Source organism: Archocentrus centrarchus, chromosome 13 (genome assembly GCF_007364275.1).
Source record: "Archocentrus centrarchus isolate MPI-CPG fArcCen1 chromosome 13, fArcCen1, whole genome shotgun sequence".
Classification (NCBI taxonomy): domain Eukaryota; kingdom Metazoa; phylum Chordata; class Actinopteri; order Cichliformes; family Cichlidae; genus Archocentrus; species Archocentrus centrarchus.
This window is the reverse complement of record NC_044358.1, coordinates 25,751,635-25,771,547: the sequence shown is the minus strand read 5'-3', so window position 1 is coordinate 25,771,547 and position 19,913 is coordinate 25,751,635. Positions and strand designations below refer to the sequence as shown.

At 40.2% G+C, this 19,913-nt stretch overlaps 2 protein-coding genes across 4 annotated transcripts in view; one reads left to right on the top strand and one right to left on the bottom strand.

Annotated features, from left to right (window-relative positions):
• The window catches only part of dock10 (dedicator of cytokinesis 10), a 73,908-nt gene extending 66,904 nt beyond the window's left edge, over window positions 1–7,004 (top strand). The window contains exons 42-57 of one of the 3 annotated variants that reach the window (XM_030743748.1): window positions 49–186; window positions 278–460; window positions 566–676; window positions 779–994; window positions 1,096–1,153; window positions 1,821–1,922; window positions 2,536–2,642; window positions 2,763–2,885; window positions 2,979–3,092; window positions 3,922–3,927; window positions 4,465–4,611; window positions 4,714–4,924; window positions 5,070–5,260; window positions 5,342–5,442; window positions 5,583–5,721; window positions 6,166–7,004. In XM_030743748.1, coding sequence (XP_030599608.1) covers window positions 49–186; window positions 278–460; window positions 566–676; window positions 779–994; window positions 1,096–1,153; window positions 1,821–1,922; window positions 2,536–2,642; window positions 2,763–2,885; window positions 2,979–3,092; window positions 3,922–3,927; window positions 4,465–4,611; window positions 4,714–4,924; window positions 5,070–5,260; window positions 5,342–5,442; window positions 5,583–5,721; window positions 6,166–6,213 — 1,995 coding nt within the window. In that variant the 3' untranslated portion in view covers window positions 6,214–7,004. The remainder of the gene's footprint in view (window positions 1–48; window positions 187–277; window positions 461–565; window positions 677–778; window positions 995–1,095; window positions 1,154–1,820; window positions 1,923–2,535; window positions 2,643–2,762; window positions 2,886–2,978; window positions 3,093–3,921; window positions 3,928–4,464; window positions 4,612–4,713; window positions 4,925–5,069; window positions 5,261–5,341; window positions 5,443–5,582; window positions 5,722–6,165) is intronic. The other 2 variants (XM_030743749.1, XM_030743750.1) reach the window with 2 other exon arrangements.
• A 7,361-nt stretch (window positions 7,005–14,365) lies between these two features.
• gucy1b2 (guanylate cyclase 1, soluble, beta 2) lies at window positions 14,366–19,387 on the bottom strand. The gene is made up of 15 exons (XM_030743488.1): window positions 19,270–19,387; window positions 19,116–19,189; window positions 18,687–18,781; window positions 18,436–18,596; window positions 18,253–18,352; window positions 17,966–18,150; window positions 17,798–17,885; window positions 17,544–17,647; window positions 17,181–17,397; window positions 16,756–17,076; window positions 16,431–16,579; window positions 16,169–16,315; window positions 15,750–15,904; window positions 15,448–15,629; window positions 14,366–15,320 (listed from the first exon to the last, which is right to left on the bottom strand). Exons 1-15 carry the CDS (start codon window positions 19,270–19,272, stop codon window positions 14,968–14,970), a joined length of 2,334 nt encoding a protein of 777 aa, XP_030599348.1. The 5' UTR covers window positions 19,273–19,387; the 3' UTR covers window positions 14,366–14,967.
• Between the last annotated feature and the right edge of the window lie 526 nt (window positions 19,388–19,913).

The following is a 19,913-nucleotide window of genomic DNA, read 5'->3' as shown; positions in this document are numbered from 1 at the left end:
TAGTGAAGCATGTTTTCTTCTTTTGTCTTCTTACATTCGTCCATACAGAAGCAGCTGTTGCAGGATGATGGACAGAACACATTGATGAAGAAGGTGCTGGACACCTACTTGCTTTTCTTTCAGATCAACCAATCAACTGCTACTCTACGGCACGTCTTTGCTGCACTCAGGCTTTTTGTACAAAAGGTTCAGTAAACTTTATTTAAACATATAAAATCTCATTGAAGACTCCAATCATTTTCATAAATGTAGTTTAATCTTCCTCTGTTTTCTGCAGTTCCCTAGTGCATTCTTCCAGGGTAAGGCAGACCTGTGTGGCTGTCTTTGCTATGAGATCCTCAAGTGCTGTAACCATCGATCCAGCTCCACCCAGATGGAGGCAGCTGCCCTGCTGTATTTTTTCATGAGAAAAAACTTTGAATTTACCAAGGGCAAATCTATTGTTCGCTCACATCTGCAGGTCAGTCAATATAAAAGAGTGAAATGACTTTATTTTCAGTTTTGAGTACTTTGTGTAACATGGTTTCATAGCTATATTGACCACTTAATCTTCCCACTGCTACAGGTTATCAAGGCAGTGAGCCAGCTGATAGCAGATGCTGGAATTGGAGGCTCAAGGTTTCAACAGTCTCTGGCCATCATAAACAACTTTGCTAATGGAGATGCACCACTGAAGGTACAGTATTCCCTAGGGTTTTTAAAACAGCTTTCATATCAATAGCTATCATGTATAATGGGCTTTATATTTTGTTTTACTTTCATAACACATTTTCTACAGAACACTCCCTTCCCGGCTGAGGTGAAGGACCTGACCAAACGGATCAGGACAGTTTTGATGGCCACAGCCCAAATGAAGGAGCATGAGAAGGATCCTGAGATGCTGGTGGATCTGCAGTACAGTCTGGCCAATTCCTACGCAAGCACGCCTGAGCTTCGACGCACTTGGCTTGAGAGCATGGCCAAGATCCATGTCCGCAATGGGGATCTCTCAGAGGTTAGATATGTTCAATTTTTTTTAGGTTGTCGGAAAGATCACCAATGTTCTCAAGAAAGTATCCTATTTTAAAAAATGGAATGTGTCTGTCGTTCCCTTAGGCTGCTATGTGCTACATCCACATCTCAGCCCTGATTGCCGAGTCGCTGACGAGGAGAGGTTAGTCCACACTTGCTGCAGCTTTTGCTTTGCAAGCTTTTTGCAGCATGGTTTGTGTGTATTTTCACAAATACCTGTTTATATGCAGTGCTATGGAATTTCTGTCTATTTGTGCATCTCTGCAGACGTGGTAGCTTGAGTTCATCCAATCATAATGTAGCTTATCAAACTGGAAAGCCTTTCTCTCTCTCTCTGCTAACACAGTCAATGAACAGTCCTTCATACATTCACTACTTTTGATCTGTGTGCCTGAAAGTGAAGACAGTGGTCACCTGAGTGTGATTAACTGAGGACTCATGGGGAATGATGTTTGTTTCCCATTCACTAGTAGTATAGATCTTTCTTTTATATCTAAAGCCCATCCTCTTCCCGACCTCCTCCTCTTAGACTGATGTCCACACATTTTTCTGTGCTGCATGTTTTTCTGTTTGTAATTTTGTCTCTATGTGTCCATGCTTCCCCATGTAAACAGCTTCTATCTATCTGCCACTCTGTGTTTCTGACATCTTGTTGTGCATGGCTTTACTCACTGAGCCTGTGGGCCAGTTCCTAGCACAACATGCTAGTAGTTCAGCTGCTTTGTGAGCCTTGTCCTTGAGCATAAAGAGGCAAAAGCAAGTGGACGTAAACTTTGTAAACCTGCTCCTCCTCCCCTCCTACCAAACAGGCTACTGGAGCGCTGACAAGGCCAGGATGTCCAGTGTGTCCCCTGAAGAAAGCCCTGTCTTTAAATGTAGCTCCTTACTAACTACCTCCCGAGATCCAGACAGTGAGTGTGTGCGCCTGGGGTCAGCTGGGTGGTGTTGGGGTTGTGTGTTAGAATGTAGAGATAGAAAGACATGAATGTGGGTGGTAGTGAGTGTGCACTTACATTTGTTTATGCCTTTTGAAATTTATTGCAAGCTCTGGATATTGAGTGGCGGACATGATTTGGATCAAAGTGACATCGGGTTGTCTGGTGGTGGTTTAAATTTTAATCACTTTTCCACACTGTGTATTGCATTTTTCCAGATTAATGTTTTGAGGACCACTGTTCTTGCCTTGATAACATGAGTTTGTGTCAGGTTACTTTTTACTGTCACTGTTTCTGTTCACACAAGTCTCACAGGATAAGATGCTCAGTGTCACTGGGGTTTGATGTGACGCACACTCACATTTGATGTTTTTAATTTTGAGTCTGCAAAAGTGGAATGCTTGACTGTAAGAAAGTCTTGTATTTTCATACAAGACTGTGATTGTAGATGCATTTCAAGCATCTATACGTGCATTTACACGCTGAACATAACACCAGCAATGATGTGTGATGCTTGTAGGAAGTGTGCAAGTGTGTGCCTTTTCAGTAATTGTGCCCTGATATCACTTTCACTTGTTTGACACACCAGCATCCTTCTCCATGGGCTGGGCAGCATTCATGTGCATCAGCCCTAATGTTAAAGAGGAGGGGGCCATGAAGGAAGATACTGGTACACAAGACACACCATATACAGAGGTCAGTGTAAGCCTTTTGTCCTGAACAAAACCATTAACTCTGTAGGATTTTGTGATCATAATCACTGTTGCCAGTCAGATTTCTCTACTGTATGCTCTGTGATCTCACTGCACTGTACAGGACACCCTGGTGGAGCAGCTGGAGCTGTGCGTGGACTATCTATGGAAATCTGAGCGATACGAGCTCATTGCTGATATCAACAAGCCTGTAATTGCTGTCTTTGAAAAGAGGAGGGATTTCAAGGTAACTGATTTTATTCTTTTTGTATAGGTGTGTGAGGAAACACACAGTGTGACCTGTGTATAAAATTCTTTATGCGTTTGTTTGTACCCACAGAGGCTATCGGAGCTGTACTATGACATTCATCGCTCCTACTTGAAGGTGACTGAGGTGGTGAACTCAGAAAAGCGGCTCTTTGGGCGCTACTACCGTGTAGCTTTCTATGGACAGGTGAGGGACTACTTGTTCACAATATGCAGTGCAACAGACTCGTCTACACAGACTTTGCAGATACATGTTACAATGAACAGTCATTGTAACTACACATTTAACATGTGAACTGGAAACTCTACTAGGCAGTATGTATTTCCTGTATACATAACTGTGTTGATAATTTATGCAGATATGTTATGATAGAGGTGTATGATGCTCAAAGACTCCTGATAGAGAGACACGGACTGTGGGTGATAGTGAGGATCTACATTTAAAGACAGGGCATTCTGAACATCCTCACATTGTCAGATTTGACCTGTAATTCTATATATGCAGCTTTTATGTATTGGTGACCAATAAAATTAAATTTACTTTAGATAATACAGGCAAAATAAATACAATAATGATAGAGAGGTTTCAACATGGCTGTTTAATGGCAAGACTTGTTTCCATCAGTAAGCTTGTGATGGTTTCTTTCTTTGGGCCCATACCACCAACTGTCAGTGCCAAGAGTTTGGTAAATAAAACTAAAATTGTCAGCATAGCAAGTCTTTTTGTAATTTGGAAAACTGAAGTTTGCAGAACGCTCTGGCTTCTTCTTTGAAGCACTGGCTTTTCTCCGAAGGAGCATTGTGCAATTTGGGCTCTGCTGTTTTTAAAAACCTGGATGCTTAACATGGAGTAGGTTTAAAAATAGATAATGAGAATATCAGATCACGAAGGATACAGGACCTGGTCAGTGAGACATGGAAATGGAAAACAGGAGACCTGATTTGTTTTGACTGAATCGGTGTCTTTAATTTCTCTGTCTGCTTTTTTCTTCCTTTTTGTTGTATTCTGTATCAAGAATGTGGTAAGTTTTGTATGTCCTTGATTTTCCATTCTCCTCAGTGCTAACCACTTTTACCTTTCTTCTCCTTTTACCACTATTAACATCTGCTGCTCTTACCCTTTGAAGGGTTTGTCTAAGGCTTGCTGTGGCCCATTTCACTTTCCATATTGCCCAACAATGAAACTGTTTCCTCCTTAAACATTAAGAAGAACTGATGTTAAAGAGCAACAGTGGACAAGAAGATAGTACTTAATGAACCTCATTCACCCTTGACATTTGACTTCAGTGCGGCCTCTGCACTCCTGCATCCAGAACTTAACACTGACACCCTGTTGGTACTGAGATGTTCTAACAAAGTGACAAAGTTTTGTATCTAAATGCACCAGTGACTCAAGACACCCCTAGAGAGCAATGTGCAATCTTAGTGACATGTATACAATGTGTTGTGAAAGCAAAAGCAACACATCCTGTATATCAGACTTTGCACAGCAGACAACCCAACCAACATGTAACAAGCTTTCCTAATTATTGTGTGTGTGTGTGTGTGTGTTCTTGTAGGGTTTCTTTGAAGAGGAAGAGAGCAAAGAGTTCATCTACAAAGAGCCGAAGCTGACAGGGCTGTCAGAAATCTCTCAGAGATTACTCAAACTCTACTCCGACAAGTTTGGTGCTGAAAATGTCAAGATGATCCAGGACTCTAATAAGGTATCTCACAGAATGAATGAATTCCCTAGCTGTTGGCATGCACAACTTTACAGAAAATATTCCCAGTTGTGTGCATGATAATGTAATATTCTTTACAAATAGGTAAATCCTAAAGACTTGGACGCCAAGTTCGCCTACATTCAGGTGACATACGTTGTGCCCTACTTTGACGAGAAAGAACAATGTGACAAAAGGACCGACTTTGAGAGACACCACAACATCAACCGGTTTGTGTTTGAGACACCATTTACTCTGTCGGGAAAGAAACACGGCGATGTGGAGGAGCAGTGCAAGAGACGCACCATACTGACCAGTGAGAATTTGTTGTCTGTTTATATCTCTGATATGTGGAACCTTTGCTTTTTTTTTTTTTTGTTCCCAGTAAAGCTGAGTCACCAGAACATACATCTGTCATCTCTTAGTTACTATACCTGTGTTTATTTTTCCTCTTTTTTTAGCAAGCTCCAGCTTCCCTTACCTTAAAAAGCGTATCCAGGTGGTGGAACAGCAAAGCACAGAAATGAATCCAATTGAAGTCGCCATTGATGAAATGTCACGTAAAGTCTCGGAGCTCAACCAGCTCTGCAACATGGAGGAGGTGGACATGATCCGGTTGCAGCTAAAACTGCAAGGCAGTGTCAGCGTCAAGGTGGGGATTCCTCCAAACTGCAGATACACACATTTCATATAGGTTGCTTGGGTTTTGCCTCACTTGATCATCTCCATCCAGGTGAACGCAGGGCCTATGGCTTATGCCAGGGCATTTTTGGAGGAGAAGAATGCTAAGAAGTATCCCGACAACCAAGTCAAACTACTTAAGGAAATTTTCAGGTACAGCTTAAAGTATTGGTACTAGCAATGCTTTCTTTCACTGTCAGGAACAAAACAAAGTAATGCTATTTAATCTTTACTCAAAAAAAGTTAACTGCATATTAATAATCAGCACATTCATATGAAAACTTAATCTGCAGGCGGTTTGCAGAAGCCTGTGGTCAGGCTTTGGATGTAAATGAGCGCCTGATCAAGGAGGACCAGCTGGAGTACCAGGAGGAGATGAGAGCTCACTACCGAGACATGCTGACTGAGCTTTGTGGCATCATGAATGAACAGGTCTCACAGTGCAAAAACCAATGAGTGTCCAGACTGGTTTCCTTTAATTTATTTTTTATCAGTTCAGTTGCATGGCACACTGAGCATTCCTTTTCCCCTCATGCATTATTTTATGAAGCAATTATTATTTTTGTGGACTTCATCCGCTTCCTTTACGCTTCTATTCCAAACTTTTCTCTTACTGCAGTTTTAAAAAGCATCCTTGCCTTCCATTCCTCTTTTCTGCCTAACCTCTCTCTGTCAACTCCCTGTCAACTGTAATGATGTAACTTATGTTACATCATCACATTTATTTACAAAAGACGTCTTTTTCACCTTTCATCCACTCAGTGGTTCCCTCGTTATCCCAGCCCATCTCAGGAGCCAAAGTGCCAAACTTGATATTTGCTCTCTTTCGCATCTTCCTATTCCAATGGCAGCTTTTTTATTCTTATTCTTGTCCAGATCCCTCACACAAGACAACCAGGAACAGAACGGCACAGCACCTACTGAATGGCCAGTAGACTCACCATAAACTTTTTGTCCCAGTTTGAGCCTCAAAGTGGCTCATTTGATTGTTTCTGACTTCTTTTTTTTCCTCCCTCTCGGAGCAGTGGGCTAGTGGAGCTGTGACTGATGAAGTGTGTAGAGAAAATTAAGGGAAGCAGTGTGTAGATTGTGGTTGTGGTAGTCTGTAGTCCTGTTGTTGAACATTGACTGTCTACAGTAGAGACCGGGCTGCTGGACTGTTAGCTACTGTATGTTTTGGTTTAAAAGACTCAATCGTATAGATTCCCCTGCCCTGTCAAGTGATTACATTTGCTTACATATTGGCAGACACACCTGCAAACAAGTACAAATGCACACGAACACACAACATGCGCCTTCTCTCCACAACCCTGACCCTTTAGAGAACAGTGACCTTACTGAGCTCGAGGTGCGTTCAGCTGTATGAAATATGAAGCTTTCTGGTGCATTTTAATTACAGTTTTGTTTTTTACATTTCTTTCCTGTGTAATATTATTGAACTTTAAACTATCTAAAGACAGCTAATGTGAAAATGGCAATGGTTAGGTTACAGGTCTTAATTAGCCAAGAATCTGAGGAGCTGAACGCACCTCCAGTTCTTGTTTGAATGTAGAGCAGCTCCACATTGCTACTTTGTATCCTAGTTAACATTCTGGAAATATCAGCTTGCCAATTTTCAAATGGAAACAAACAAAAAATATGTTTTGTAACATTTTTATAATTGAAATTTCATTGTTACTGTTATTATTTCCTGTACTGTTTTAAATTGTAAATAAGAAATATTAATATTTAAAAATGTTTGAAATGTTTCTTTTTATAAAATATACAATATATAAATTTGTTTAGCTGAATTAAAAAAACAAAACAAAAAAACTAAAGTTTTATGTATAACATTTAAATAAAATTTTGTTAATGTCCAAAGTTCACGACTATCTTTTGGTAGCCATATCCACTGTCTTTTGTCAATGTTGCATTATCACACCTTATGGTTACAGTTCTCTTGCTATGTTGCACGTCACTAAGGTTATTCATCCAATCTGTGCATTGGCTGTAAGCGAGCAGAGCCACCCCTCATATTCTGTCTGTTGACTGGGCCCGAGACCAAGCAGCAGCTAATTAATGGTGTAACAGATACAGGTAATAGATACCCATTATTTGTGTAAAACAATGAAAGTGACAAAGAAAATTAAATAGAAATTTTAATTGAGCCAGCTCAGCCTAAGACCAAGAAGAAAAAACATTTTTTTCCTTGCTCCCTGGTGTTATAAACAATGGCTGATTTCACCTATATTGTTTCCAGTATATCTGCTTTCACCCTTTATAACCTAATTCTTCACTTGTTCTCTGTATTGTCTGCTTTTGCGTTCTTCAAGGAGTAAATGTAACTGCAGTGCTTCATTTATGCAGTGGTGCATAGCTAACAAAGGGTCTGCTGCACCAAAATCAAGATAAAAGGGGGTTATGCTTGTTTTTCAGCAGAAGAAAATCAGCTGACTGCTATCAGTGCTGCTATGTTTACAGCATGCCATTTTAAAAAATGTGTAATTTTTGAATAAGGGTCTTGCAAAGACCCTTATTATGTGTTTTTTTGTCAGTCAAATATACTGTAAATAATATGGCCAGTATGATTTTAAACATTAATTACCTTAAAAAGAATGGAAATAATTGACAGAGTCCAAAACAGCAATTCTTTCTTTTTGGATGATTATTTTTAAAAAGTTAGCAGCCAAAGGAATCCAAATCTCACTTTCAGTTGTTCACATGTGATTGATCCCAGATGCCATAATCACTAACGTGTGACTATTGTTTTCTCTTTTTCTGTGTCCACTGTTCTTACCCCGAAGATGTCAGCTACATATATTTTACTATAACCACAATCTGTCCCCTAAATCGGAATATTTTACTAGTTTTTGGAAGGGTAAGATATCTTTAAATTTCCAAGAATTATTTTTTTTGTAGACATGGAGACAATTTTTCCTATGCTCTTACACTTCATTCACCCAATTACTGAACTGAATTTACTGTTTGCTAGTAGCTTGAGATCAGGTGACTGTGGAAGCCGTTTGAATACATTGAACTCATCGTCATGTTCAAGAAACCAGTTTGAAATGATTTGAACTTTGTGATATGGAGCATTATCCTGCTGTATGCAGCCCTCAGAAAATGTGTACACTATACTCATAAAGGGATGAACATGGTAAACAGAAATACTCAAGCAGACAGTGGTCTATAAACGATGCTCCTTTGGTACTAAGGGAGACAAAGTGTGCTAAGAAAATATCCCCATATACAAATGCACCAGGAGCCTGAAACGTTGATACAAGGCAGTGTGGATTGATGCTGTCATGCTGTTTATCTCAAATTCTGATGCTACCATTTGAATGTTGCAGCAGAAAAAAGACTCATCATACCAGGCAATGTTTTTCCAATGTTCTGTTGTCCAATTTCAATGAATGAATTGTAGTCTCAGTTTCCTGTGATTAGCTGACAGGAGCAACACCCAGTGTGGCCTTTGGCTGCTTTAGTCCATCAGCTTCAACGTTCGACCTTACATGCTCAGAGATGCTCTGCTGCATACCTTGGTTGTAACGAGTGCTTACAACCAAGGTATGCACTCGTTACAACCAAGGTATGCAGCAGAGCATACCTTGGTTGTAACGAGTGCTTACTTGAGTTACTTTTGCCTTTCTATTAGCTCAAAGCAGTCTGTCCATTCTTCTCTGACCTCTGATATCAACAAGGCATTTTCTCCCAGGGAACTTCTGCACACTGGATATTTTCTCTTTTCTCTGTAAACCCTAGAGATAATTGTGCAGGAAAATTCCAGCAGATCAGTAGTTTCTGAAAATACTCAGACCAGCCGATCAACAATGCCATGTTCAAAGTCAATTAAATCACTTTTCTTTCCCATTTTGATGCTCGGTTTGAACCTCTGCAGATTGTCTGGACCATGCCTACGTGCCTAAATGCTGCCATGCAATTAGCTGATTAGATTTTTGCATTAATGAGCAGTTGAACTGGTGTACCTAAGAGAGTGGCTGGTGAGTGTCCTCTTTTAAACTTCATTATAAAAACAATTTATATAAAAAAATTTAATTTTAGCTCAGATATCATCTTGGTAAACCAAAGTCACTTTAGACACTCACATAGATACAATATTTTGTGTATAATTCCAAAATGACTCTTGGTTTTCCTTTGTCCAAATTCAGAGTAAAGTAAATTGTTTTGGGTACACGTATCATTCCATAATTATATACTATATAATGCTTCATATTGAATTCCTTCAGTCTTTCATTTATTAGGATACTAAAAAGTTCTGCCTATATAGCTAGTTGAAAATTAAATAATGTAGACACACACTCTCACAAATGTATCAGTCAGTAGAGTGCATTGCACTGACTTCAGCACACCGGAGAGTATAAAATTGTGGTTGAGGTTTCACTGAAAGTGACATGGCATTAAAATGTATTATGTGCTCCCACAATGACCAGTTTTCCAAGGGATCTGGTGTCAGTTTTTTTTTCCACTTGTTGGATATAATTACTGACCATGCAGAGATAAAGCAGCAGAGTGGTTCTTTACTTATTGATGCTCAGCCTGGGGCTTGGACAAAGCATATAAAAAGAAGTTAAGTAGCCCTGAACATACAGCCGGTGGTGAAAAACAGAATGTGACCTTTTCTCTCAGTCTCTCTCTCTCTCCCTTTTTCTCTCACTAGTCTGTTGTTATCTCTGCCTGACAAGACAGCCGACACATTTATATCTCTGTCTCTTCACTCTCCCCCTGTTGCACACCTGAGGTGCAGCAGATTGAGTTGCACCGACCTCCTACAACAAGTCCTCTGCACAAACTGTTTTTTCTTTCAGCCAATCAGCAGTGCTCTCATCTTCAGTCTCTTCTCTCTCTCGCCTCCCTCCCTCTCTGTAGCCTATTTTGTGAACCAGAAAGGGGAGCTTATTGGATTTCTCTCCTCCACAGACTAGTTAGTGTGTGCCTGTCTCCGTCCCAGTGGCCCAGACTCTGGGAGGCTCAGGTTGCCCTGAGCCACCACCATTCAGTCCAAGTCACCCATGAGACAACCCAGTTAGGCTGTAAGTGCACTGTCTTTATTAATCTATCATTAGCTAAAAAAACAAAACAAAACAAACAAAAAAAAACCCCCTTCCTTACATTATGTGCATATTATGTATTATTTAAAATTATGTGGGCAACTTCACTATGTGTTCGAGTCAGGCCAGCTAGGGTACAGTACAGGTGCATTGAGAGACCGTGTGGTCTATTTATAAGGGGTCAAAACCTGTGGCGACATTAGCTCTACTGCAGCACTTGGCTGTTCATCCCCACCATGGAAGCCCCAGTGAGTGAAATTTCCTGTTATTTTCTTTTTGTGTGCATCCTGCTGCATTTGATGTTTGTTCGTTCTCTTACCTGACTGCCTGTAATTACAGGGTTAACCCCCTGACCTTTTCCTTCATCAAACATGCATATTCATGAGTCAGAGAATCATATAACCTATTTAATGGGCTTTAATTAGAATCCCACACAAATTAAAACATCTCTGTCTTCTGAGTGAAATTGTAAAAGACATAGTCTATCATTGTGCAAATAATCAGACTTATTCTTTAAATGCTCTGATCTAAATGGTCATATCCATCAAAATCAGAGCACACATACACAAAAATAACATGGCATGGCCTCTTTTCAGTCTCCCTATAAGATTTATCTTGGCTGACAGATTTAATTAATATTTCAGAGGGAGGATATTGTAATCCCAACAGAGAAATGAACCTTACGGGGTGAGATGCCAAAATCGGTTATTGCTTGTTTGTTTGTTTTTTTCCCCAAGGTAAACATGAAGTTGTTACACATATCGTAGGACCAAAAAGATGCCAAAAACTCATTTCAAGTGACCCTAAAGTTTTAGTAGTTCTCTCTCTTTCTAGCTCTTGTGCGTGCACATTTCATTTCCGACCCCTGCTTAGTTTTCCTGAAACCGGACGCCGGGGCTGATTAATAAAACATTCTTTGTGTGCTGCTGGCTGATCACCGGAGCCCTTCCAGGTGTATAAGTGGTGAAAGGCGACATAATCTCCCCCATAACAAGATCGGGACCGAGATTGAAAGACGCAGAGAACCTAGAAAGCCTCTAAGCGGGAGGAACACAAAAGCCGTGGGGGCAGCAATGATAAAACAGGGGCACAGTGAGCTTCTACTGCGCGACTCCCCGCCGGTGTTCGGGAAGCCATGGTACTGGCAGCGAAGCAACAGCACCATGGAGAGCACCCGCAGCCTGGCACAGGTCATCATGGAGATGCGCGACGAAATCAAGAAGTTGGAGGCGGAGAACCGGGAGCTGCGGGGAGACTTTAGCCAGCGCTATCTTGGGGTCATGCCAAGAGAAGCCAGTCCGGTTTCTACAGCAGTAAAGCAGCCGGCTGGCAAGGATAACTCTTATGTAAACCTGAGGCGAAATGCGTCTGCGCCTGTCCTGGAGGGGCATTACAAGGGTAAGAGGAAAATGAGGCATTAGACTGATTTAAACCAAAGAAATAATGTGAAAGGCTGTCTCTTTATAGGCCCTTTATTACATAACCGTCTACTTTAAACTCAGCATCAAGACTAAGAAAGTACTAATGAATGACTTATTAGTTATTAGGTTCTATCTGATTCATTTGTCATTTTTTTTTTTAGGAAATAATTTCTTATTCACAAAAATGCCAAAATATGATGATGTATCTTTTGAGAAAAATTAACATGTTAATTATAGTTTTTTTTTTTTTTTTTTTTAAATTATGTTCCCATTACATTTAATATATACACATCAGAAAATGTCATTAGTGTTTCTGTCCTTCACCAACTCTGAATCATGTTTGTGCTGTTTCACAGAGAACACTGTGATGACTGTCCGGAGGTACTCTACAAGTTCCAACTTGTCTGGGGTGACTGTGCGAGATGGAAGGATTAACAGGTCCCAGAACAGCAACTCTGGATGGGAAAGACTTCAAGAAGAAATCCAAAATGGGAATGGTGTCTTTGGTAACTCAACCAAGGAAGAAGCGGGGACCAACCACGACTCCCTGCAGGAATATGCCCATAAAAACAGGTACAGATAAATACTACACCCCCCCCCCCCCCCCCAGTTGTAGCTTTAAAAGAAATTTAAGCTTAAGCTTGACACCACAGAGCTTTGCTTTAACTGCTCTCTCCATTAATAGCTAGATCACTTGTACTTGAGTCTATGTTTCGCCTCAAGAGGCTAGCCTTTATTCTGCATTTCTTAAATTGTAGCTTTGCAGCTAAATGATTCCTATAATTGCATTGCCCTTTCAGGTCCAAGGTAAAAACAGTCACATTCCTTCTACCGGTGGATGACATTTACACCAGCCGACCAGCTCTGACCAAACACCAGGAGGATCCTAAACTGTCTGACCTGGATTCCATAACTGAGACAGATTCTTGAGAAAACCAGACTTGAACTGGAGCCTCTGTGACCAGAGGCAGGTTAGCCTCTTTCCCTAGGCCAATGCAGACTGGGCTCTTATTGAGTGAGCCAGCAGATCGATTTTTATCACACCTGACCACACAAACAGAAGATTCTGGTTACAGGTGTTGTTTTCATCTGGCCATGGTCAACAGTGATGAAGCACAGTGAGGATCAGATATCTGGATTCTTCACCTGACCCGGGGTGTTGTTTGGGAGTGACACACACACCTGCAGGTGACAGCCCTTTTACGGACAGCTGTGGTTGCTGACTCAGGCTTCGTGAGCGATGTTATATTCATTATTCATCTTAGTTTCTTTTCACGATGTAAACTGAAAAGGGTACTTGAGGGGTCATGTGAAGATGACCCGCTTGTCTTAAGAGTGTATTTTTTTTCCTCTGCCCAAGTCACACACTCTGCTTTCATGTATAAAAGTTTTCTTAAAATAAACCATCTTTTGACTTGTTTATATGAAATTCAAAAGTAAAAACTATGTTGAACAGAGATTGTAAAGTGTTGCGTTTTGAATTTCTAATTATAATTGGTAATTAATAATTATAGACCCATTTCTAATCTTTCCTTGATCAGTAAAATATTTGAAAAAGTGACCTAAAGATCAATAATGACTCACAAAGACTTTCAGTTCTTGATCTCACTACTGCGTTTGACACTGTTGATCATGACATTTTAATTCAAGGGCTTCATGACTCATTTGGTTTAACAGGTCAGGTTCTTGATTGGCTCCCATTATATCTAAAGGGTGGAAGATTTTGTGTTTAAATTTGCAGATCTGCACAAATAAAATTTTAATCAAGGGTTTCTCAAGGGTCTGTCCTCGGTCTATTACTGTTTAACCTTTACATGCTCCCACTTGGTACTGTCATAAAGAATCATAATATATCCCATCTTTCTTATGCAGATTATGCACAGTTGTACTTAACATTTTCCTCTGATGATCTAACCTGAGTTCACAAACTAATGAGCTGCATTGATAACATTAACTGCTGGATGTCTTGAAACTGTTTTAAACAAGTCAGAGACCAAAAATATGATCATATTTATCATCCCTTTCTCTGAAAAAGGGTGAGCAAGTCAAGAATCTTGGCACCCTTCTGGACAGTGATGTCAGTTTTGATAACTGCATCAATAATGTTTCTGCTTCCTATCACTTAAAAATGTAGGGTTAGAAAATTCCTGACTCAAATTCGCCCATGCATTTATATCAAGCAGGTTATAGTAATGCTCTATTTGCTGGATTATCCAAATATTCAGTAAGATGACTTCCGCTCATTCAAAATGCAGCAGCCAGAGTCCTTACGGGTATGTGAAAATTCGATCATATTACCCCACTATTGAAGTCACTTCATTGGTTCCCTTTGGAATACAGAGTTACCTTTAAAATACTTTTATTAGTTCATAAAGCTCTCAGTGGTTTGGTCCCCCAGTACATATGTGACTTGCTCACTTTTTACTCTCAGGTCATCAGGTACAGATCTTTTAACTGTTCCCAGAATTAGACCTAAGTGTGCCGAGGGTGCTTTCAGCTACTCTAGTCCTGTTCTTTGGAACAAGCTACCGGCTGACCTGAGATTAATTACAACTCTGCATATTTTTAAAAACAGACTCAAAGCCATCTTATTCACACGGGCCTACACTCAATAGGTGGGTTTTATTTTATTTTGTTTTGCTTTGTTTTATTATATTTCTGTTTTCATTGCCCTACGGCATTGCAAACCTACACAGATTTTTATGTTTTTATCTTCTGCGTTAAGCACACTGAGTTTGTATGTAGTGAAATGTGCTGTATAAAACAAATTGCCATTGCCATTTCATAAGGAGCAATATCACATGCATGTATATAAAACATTTTGTGTTGTAAAGGTTCACACTGATGAAATGTAGCTATATTATATAATTTGAGCTAAAGCCCAATCTTGCCTACTGTGCCAATCACTGTGCAGGGCAAACACAATTAGAACTTACACTGCCAGATGGATGAGCCACAACCAAAGCATATAATCATTACTTGAACTTCACCTGGATGTAATATTTGATATGCAACATCCAATATATGACACATCTATGAAAGAGAAACTTTTACAATGCAGAGATTCACTGTAATTGATGTAACACAGATAATAATGTCTACAACAAAGCTGTGTTTGTCAGTGGCTGGCATCAGCTGCAAGGGTGCATGTTAATTACATTCCACCCTTGTTGATAAACCAGCCAGTGAACCATTATGCTATAAGCAGTTTACAGAACCACACAGAACTGGGTTTGGGTGTCTTTTCGTTCAATGTTAGTTTCTAAAGAAGCAGTAATCAGGTTTTGCACCTGCACGTCCACATGGCTGTCACTGTCTAATTCTTCCATGTTTTTCTCTGTATATTCTATTTGGTCAAATTTGTTGGTATCTTTTAACTGGTCTAGAGCTCCATCCTGTGATTGGTCTTCAGCCTGGAGGCTTCCATAGCTCTCTGAGTCAGGCTTGATAGTTGGACAGGCTTGGGGATCAGACATATTTGATGATGGCAGAGGTTCACTTGGACTGTCTTTATAATTCATTGGGATCAAGAAAGGTTCATCGCTGCGCTGTGCTTCAGACGCTACGACAGTGGACAGAAAATGAATAAGAGACTGAAAAAGATTCAGACTATTGAAATAAAAGTGAAACAACTATCAATTCTAACTTAAAAGACACACAACACATCAATAGAATTGGTCTGTGGAGACCTGGTTGGTAGCTTATCTGGCTGCTCTCCTCTCCATCTGTGCCCTCCAGGTCACAGAGACCCATAATCTGCTGCTCAGTCACTCCAGTGTTTCTTTCAAGAAAGTAAGTGGTCATCCTGCCCTTCCCCTTCACTTCTATCTCTCCTCGTTTCTGGATAATAAAGCATTTGTTGTATAAAGCCCTGAAATATATGAAAGGAAGGTTTAGAAATAAAGGCAGTAATCAGGCTGATAATGTAGGTTTTGTGGCACATGACAGTGTGCACGGTGTATTCTTGTGGATTTATTATGTGTCTCCTCACTGGTAGACATTTGGGCTCAAATGGATCTTGTTGGGGAGGCCATGACTCTCCATACGAGAGGCAGTGTTGACAGTGTCTCCGAACAGACAGTAGCGAGGCATCTTCTCCCCAACTACACCTGCCAGTACAGGACCGCTGTGGAGACCCACACGGATCTACAGAAATACAAAACACACAGATGGAATTTCACACACACACACACACACACACACACACACACACACACACACACACACACACACACACACACATATATATATATATATATATATATATATATATATTTTTTTTTTTTTTCTCCAAACCCTGGCACAGCTGCATTTGGGGGAGTGAAATGAGATCCCCTCCACTCACAAATGTGTTTTTATTATTGCTACTTACTCAGACAGGACTGACTGAGTAAACCTTCTTAATTGCACCTGAATGGGTCCTCCTGTTATAGGGTTAATAACCTCCTTGGCAGCTATAATCATGCCCAGAGCAAAATTGGCCACCCGCTCAGCATGGCTGGAGACAGGTATGGGAACCCCACCTACCACCATATAGGCATCCCCTATGGTCTCAACCTGGTAAAAACCAGATAAACACACAAACTCTGTCAGGTTCAAACGGATGACACAGTTAAAAAAAACAACTTGACACATTAAGTAGATACAAAAGGGTTGAACCATTTGTGTTTACCTTGTAGACATTGTGCACGGTGGTGAGTCGGTCAAACTGTAGGTACATGGAGTTAAGCATATGAACGATTTGAATGGGTTCACACATGGCGCAGATATTAGTGAAGGTCACTACATCGCTGAATAAAATGGTGCATTCTTTGAATTCTCCTGTAAGATACACACACACACACACACACACACACACACACACACACACACACACACACACACACACACACACACACACACACACACACACACACACACACACACAAAACAGCCATACCAGATAAGCAAAAAAACAGTCTAATTATCCACTATTTATACATTTGGATTCTATTTACCTGCTTCTACTTTCTTGCCCTCTTTCAGCTGGTTGGCTACATGCTTAGGCAGCATGGCATACAACAAATTCTCTGTCTTTTTCTTCTCCTCCTCAAGGTGCTGGGACAGGATGCGGAGCTCTTCCTTCTTCCTCTCCAGCTGATTGGATAGCTCCATTTCAGCCAGTCGCTGGTGATTGAGTAGAATAAGGTCTCGGGTGACATCATGGGGTGCAATGTCAGAAATGTGCATGTGCATTTCCTCCAGCTCCTGAAGACTTCTCAGCAAAGGAGAGGCTTGATATAACATACAGTGCAGAGAAGACATCCAGATCATCTGACCTGAGGACAAATAACAGATGAAAAGCATATTCGTTAGCTGCTTGAGGCAAAACAACCCCCAAACAACCAGCCACACAAAAGAAACAAATTATTTTTCCCTTTACCTCTGAGCTGCAACATAGGCTTGTCCTTCCATGCCTCAGGCATCATTTTACTGCGAGTCTGCAGGACAAAGTGGCTGTTGATGAACTTCCTGATGCTGGAAATAGTGAAGGTGACCTCAGGATGCACAATGCTGAAGTACTCATCCAGATGGATATTCATATTCTGCAGCCCAGGGATGATCTTTTGGAGGTTCACTCCAGCCTGATGCACCACCAGCTGTATCAGACACCACCACCAGGATTCCCTCATTTAATCAGTTATATAATCTAACTATTTATAATAATAGATACATTCTCGGGTGGGTTTCTGCAGAGACTTTTCATCACAAGTCAAAACTGTGTATATATTTCTGTTAAATTTACCTGCTCATCAAAGACTACATGGAAAGGGAAAGCATGACAAAAAGTCTTCAGGTCAATGTTGAGCTTCATAGGATACCCTGGTTCAAAGTTCTTTAATAGTTTGCCTGTATGGTGAGATAAAAAGAGATGGTGTAAATATTTGTATATACATGCAAATAAAGACAATACTGCATGTACAGTTATGTGATGTGTGTGATTCCTTTTAGCTGCCTTTGAGAATAGCCCATTGCTCCAAGGTTTTATGCTTACTGTACCTTTACCGATGTGAACCAACCCCTTGGATGTCTCCCAGCGTCTCCTGGGCATGGTGAAACTGACACTGGGTCTCTTTTCCTGATGGGGCTGAGTGCACAAACAGAAAGGAGTTGGAATTTCAGTAAAATCTATGTATTTTGCTTTATTTACCACTTGGAAAACCTAACCTCTTTGATCCTGATCATGGTATTAGGTTTTTCAGTAAAAGACTGCAGGGTGGGCTCAGTTTTACTGCTAACCAGGAAAACCACATGCTCCTTCTTCCCAGTTCTTTCCACTTCCTCTAGCTGGTTAACGATCTCCATCGTTATCTCACTGTTGAAAAAATCTTTAGCAACAGCACCAATAATACCTATAAAAAAGAACACCTGGTATTTAGCTCCTAATACTGCATATGAATAATGAGAATAATGTAGCTCAAAATTGTTATTTCTAAAGGAAATGTTTAAATAACCAGGAACAATGTGACAGAGTCCTCTGCGGTCTGAATAATAATGGAGAAGCATGGTACCATCAGGGTTCCTTTCCACTCGAAAAGATGGTGCATTCATCTCCTGCAAGAATCAAACAGGGAATAATAAAATGTATCTCTATTTATAAAAAAAAGGGGTGGGGGGGGGGACAGGAGAGCAGGTACCTTATAGGAGAGTGAGAGGTAGCTGTGAAGTGCATCCAAATTTTCTATGAATTCAGACAGATTTCCTCCTAAAGTACGCAGCATGTGATGGTAGCCAGCACGTTTGCAGAACTCAAAGAAATACTCTCCAAATTGCCTCAAAACTACATCTGGTTTTACTCCTGAAAGTAAATACATAAAAAAATAAATGAATACATACTGCAGTCTAACTGGGATGTTGGATTTTACATATTGAAATTAAATCTGGGAACCTAAAAGCTTGCAGGCTTCTGCCACTAAGTGCATGGTGATTTCATCTTTATAGACTTCATGTGTCAGGAAAGTGTCCTGGACTCCCGCTTGATCCCTGTGTATGATTATGATTTTGGGAAGAGAGTGGATTTATTTCCTTATGTTTTAACAATATAGTAAATAAAGTTTATTTATAGAGGGCCTTTTATAGATAAGTAGTTGCAAAGTGCTGTATAACAAGAGAGTAAATAAAGACAAACAATAGAAAATTAAAGTGTCATAAATAGCAACATAAAATAAATTTATGACAGAGTAAAATGGGATAAAAAGTTAACGGGTAGTTAAAAAAACAGAAAAACAGCTAAAGCAGTTTATTTAATGTTTATTTGAAAATTCATTTATGCAGATTTTTTAATCAAACCTGTCAAAAGGGAATTTTTTTTTTTTACCTGAGCTTGACCCATGCCTCCTCGCCAAACTTTTCAACTACCAGCGATTTCAAACAGGCATTAATAAATCCATACTGTCAGGAATAAAACAAACAAGTCAGGCCATTTGAGAAACAAAGATAAATAGTACATCATACCATGAAAATCAGCATACCATATCTCTGAGCAGTTTGGTTTGTCCACCAGCCACTTTCCCCTTCAGGGTATCATCCAGCTACAACCTCTGGCTCATCCCAGTCTCTTCTGTCATAAACTAACCAACAAGAAAATCCATGCTGTTTAGTCTGCAGCTGTTTAGAGACTCCCCAGTCTCGGCAGGTGAGACAGACTGGAGCTGCACTCTATAAGGAGCTGTCCGGTCCAGCCTGGTGCTAATAACCCCCCGAGGTCTGGGCGACACACAGGTTCTCATAAGCAAGGATTCAATAACAAGGTGCTCTGTTTTTTTTGGACTTTAATAACAACCACTGTAATTCAAATTGCTGATAATGTATAAAATAATAACTGCATCGAATCTGGACTAAGGGCCTTTTATTGTAATGCTATAATAATGTTTCATTCTTCACAGGACACATTAATCAGAAACGGAGTATTTATTTGATGACTATTGTGATTTCCCTGAAGTTTGATCAAATGCAGGAAGGACAAGTAGGACGAAGCAGCTCAGGAGGTTTTGGGGAAGTGTTCAGTATACAGCACTAAAAAAATCTCAACAACTAAAACCATGTAGGCTACTGGACAAAGACTGCACTACTATAAAAACATAAATACTTGACTTTAAAAGAAACATGTCTTCAC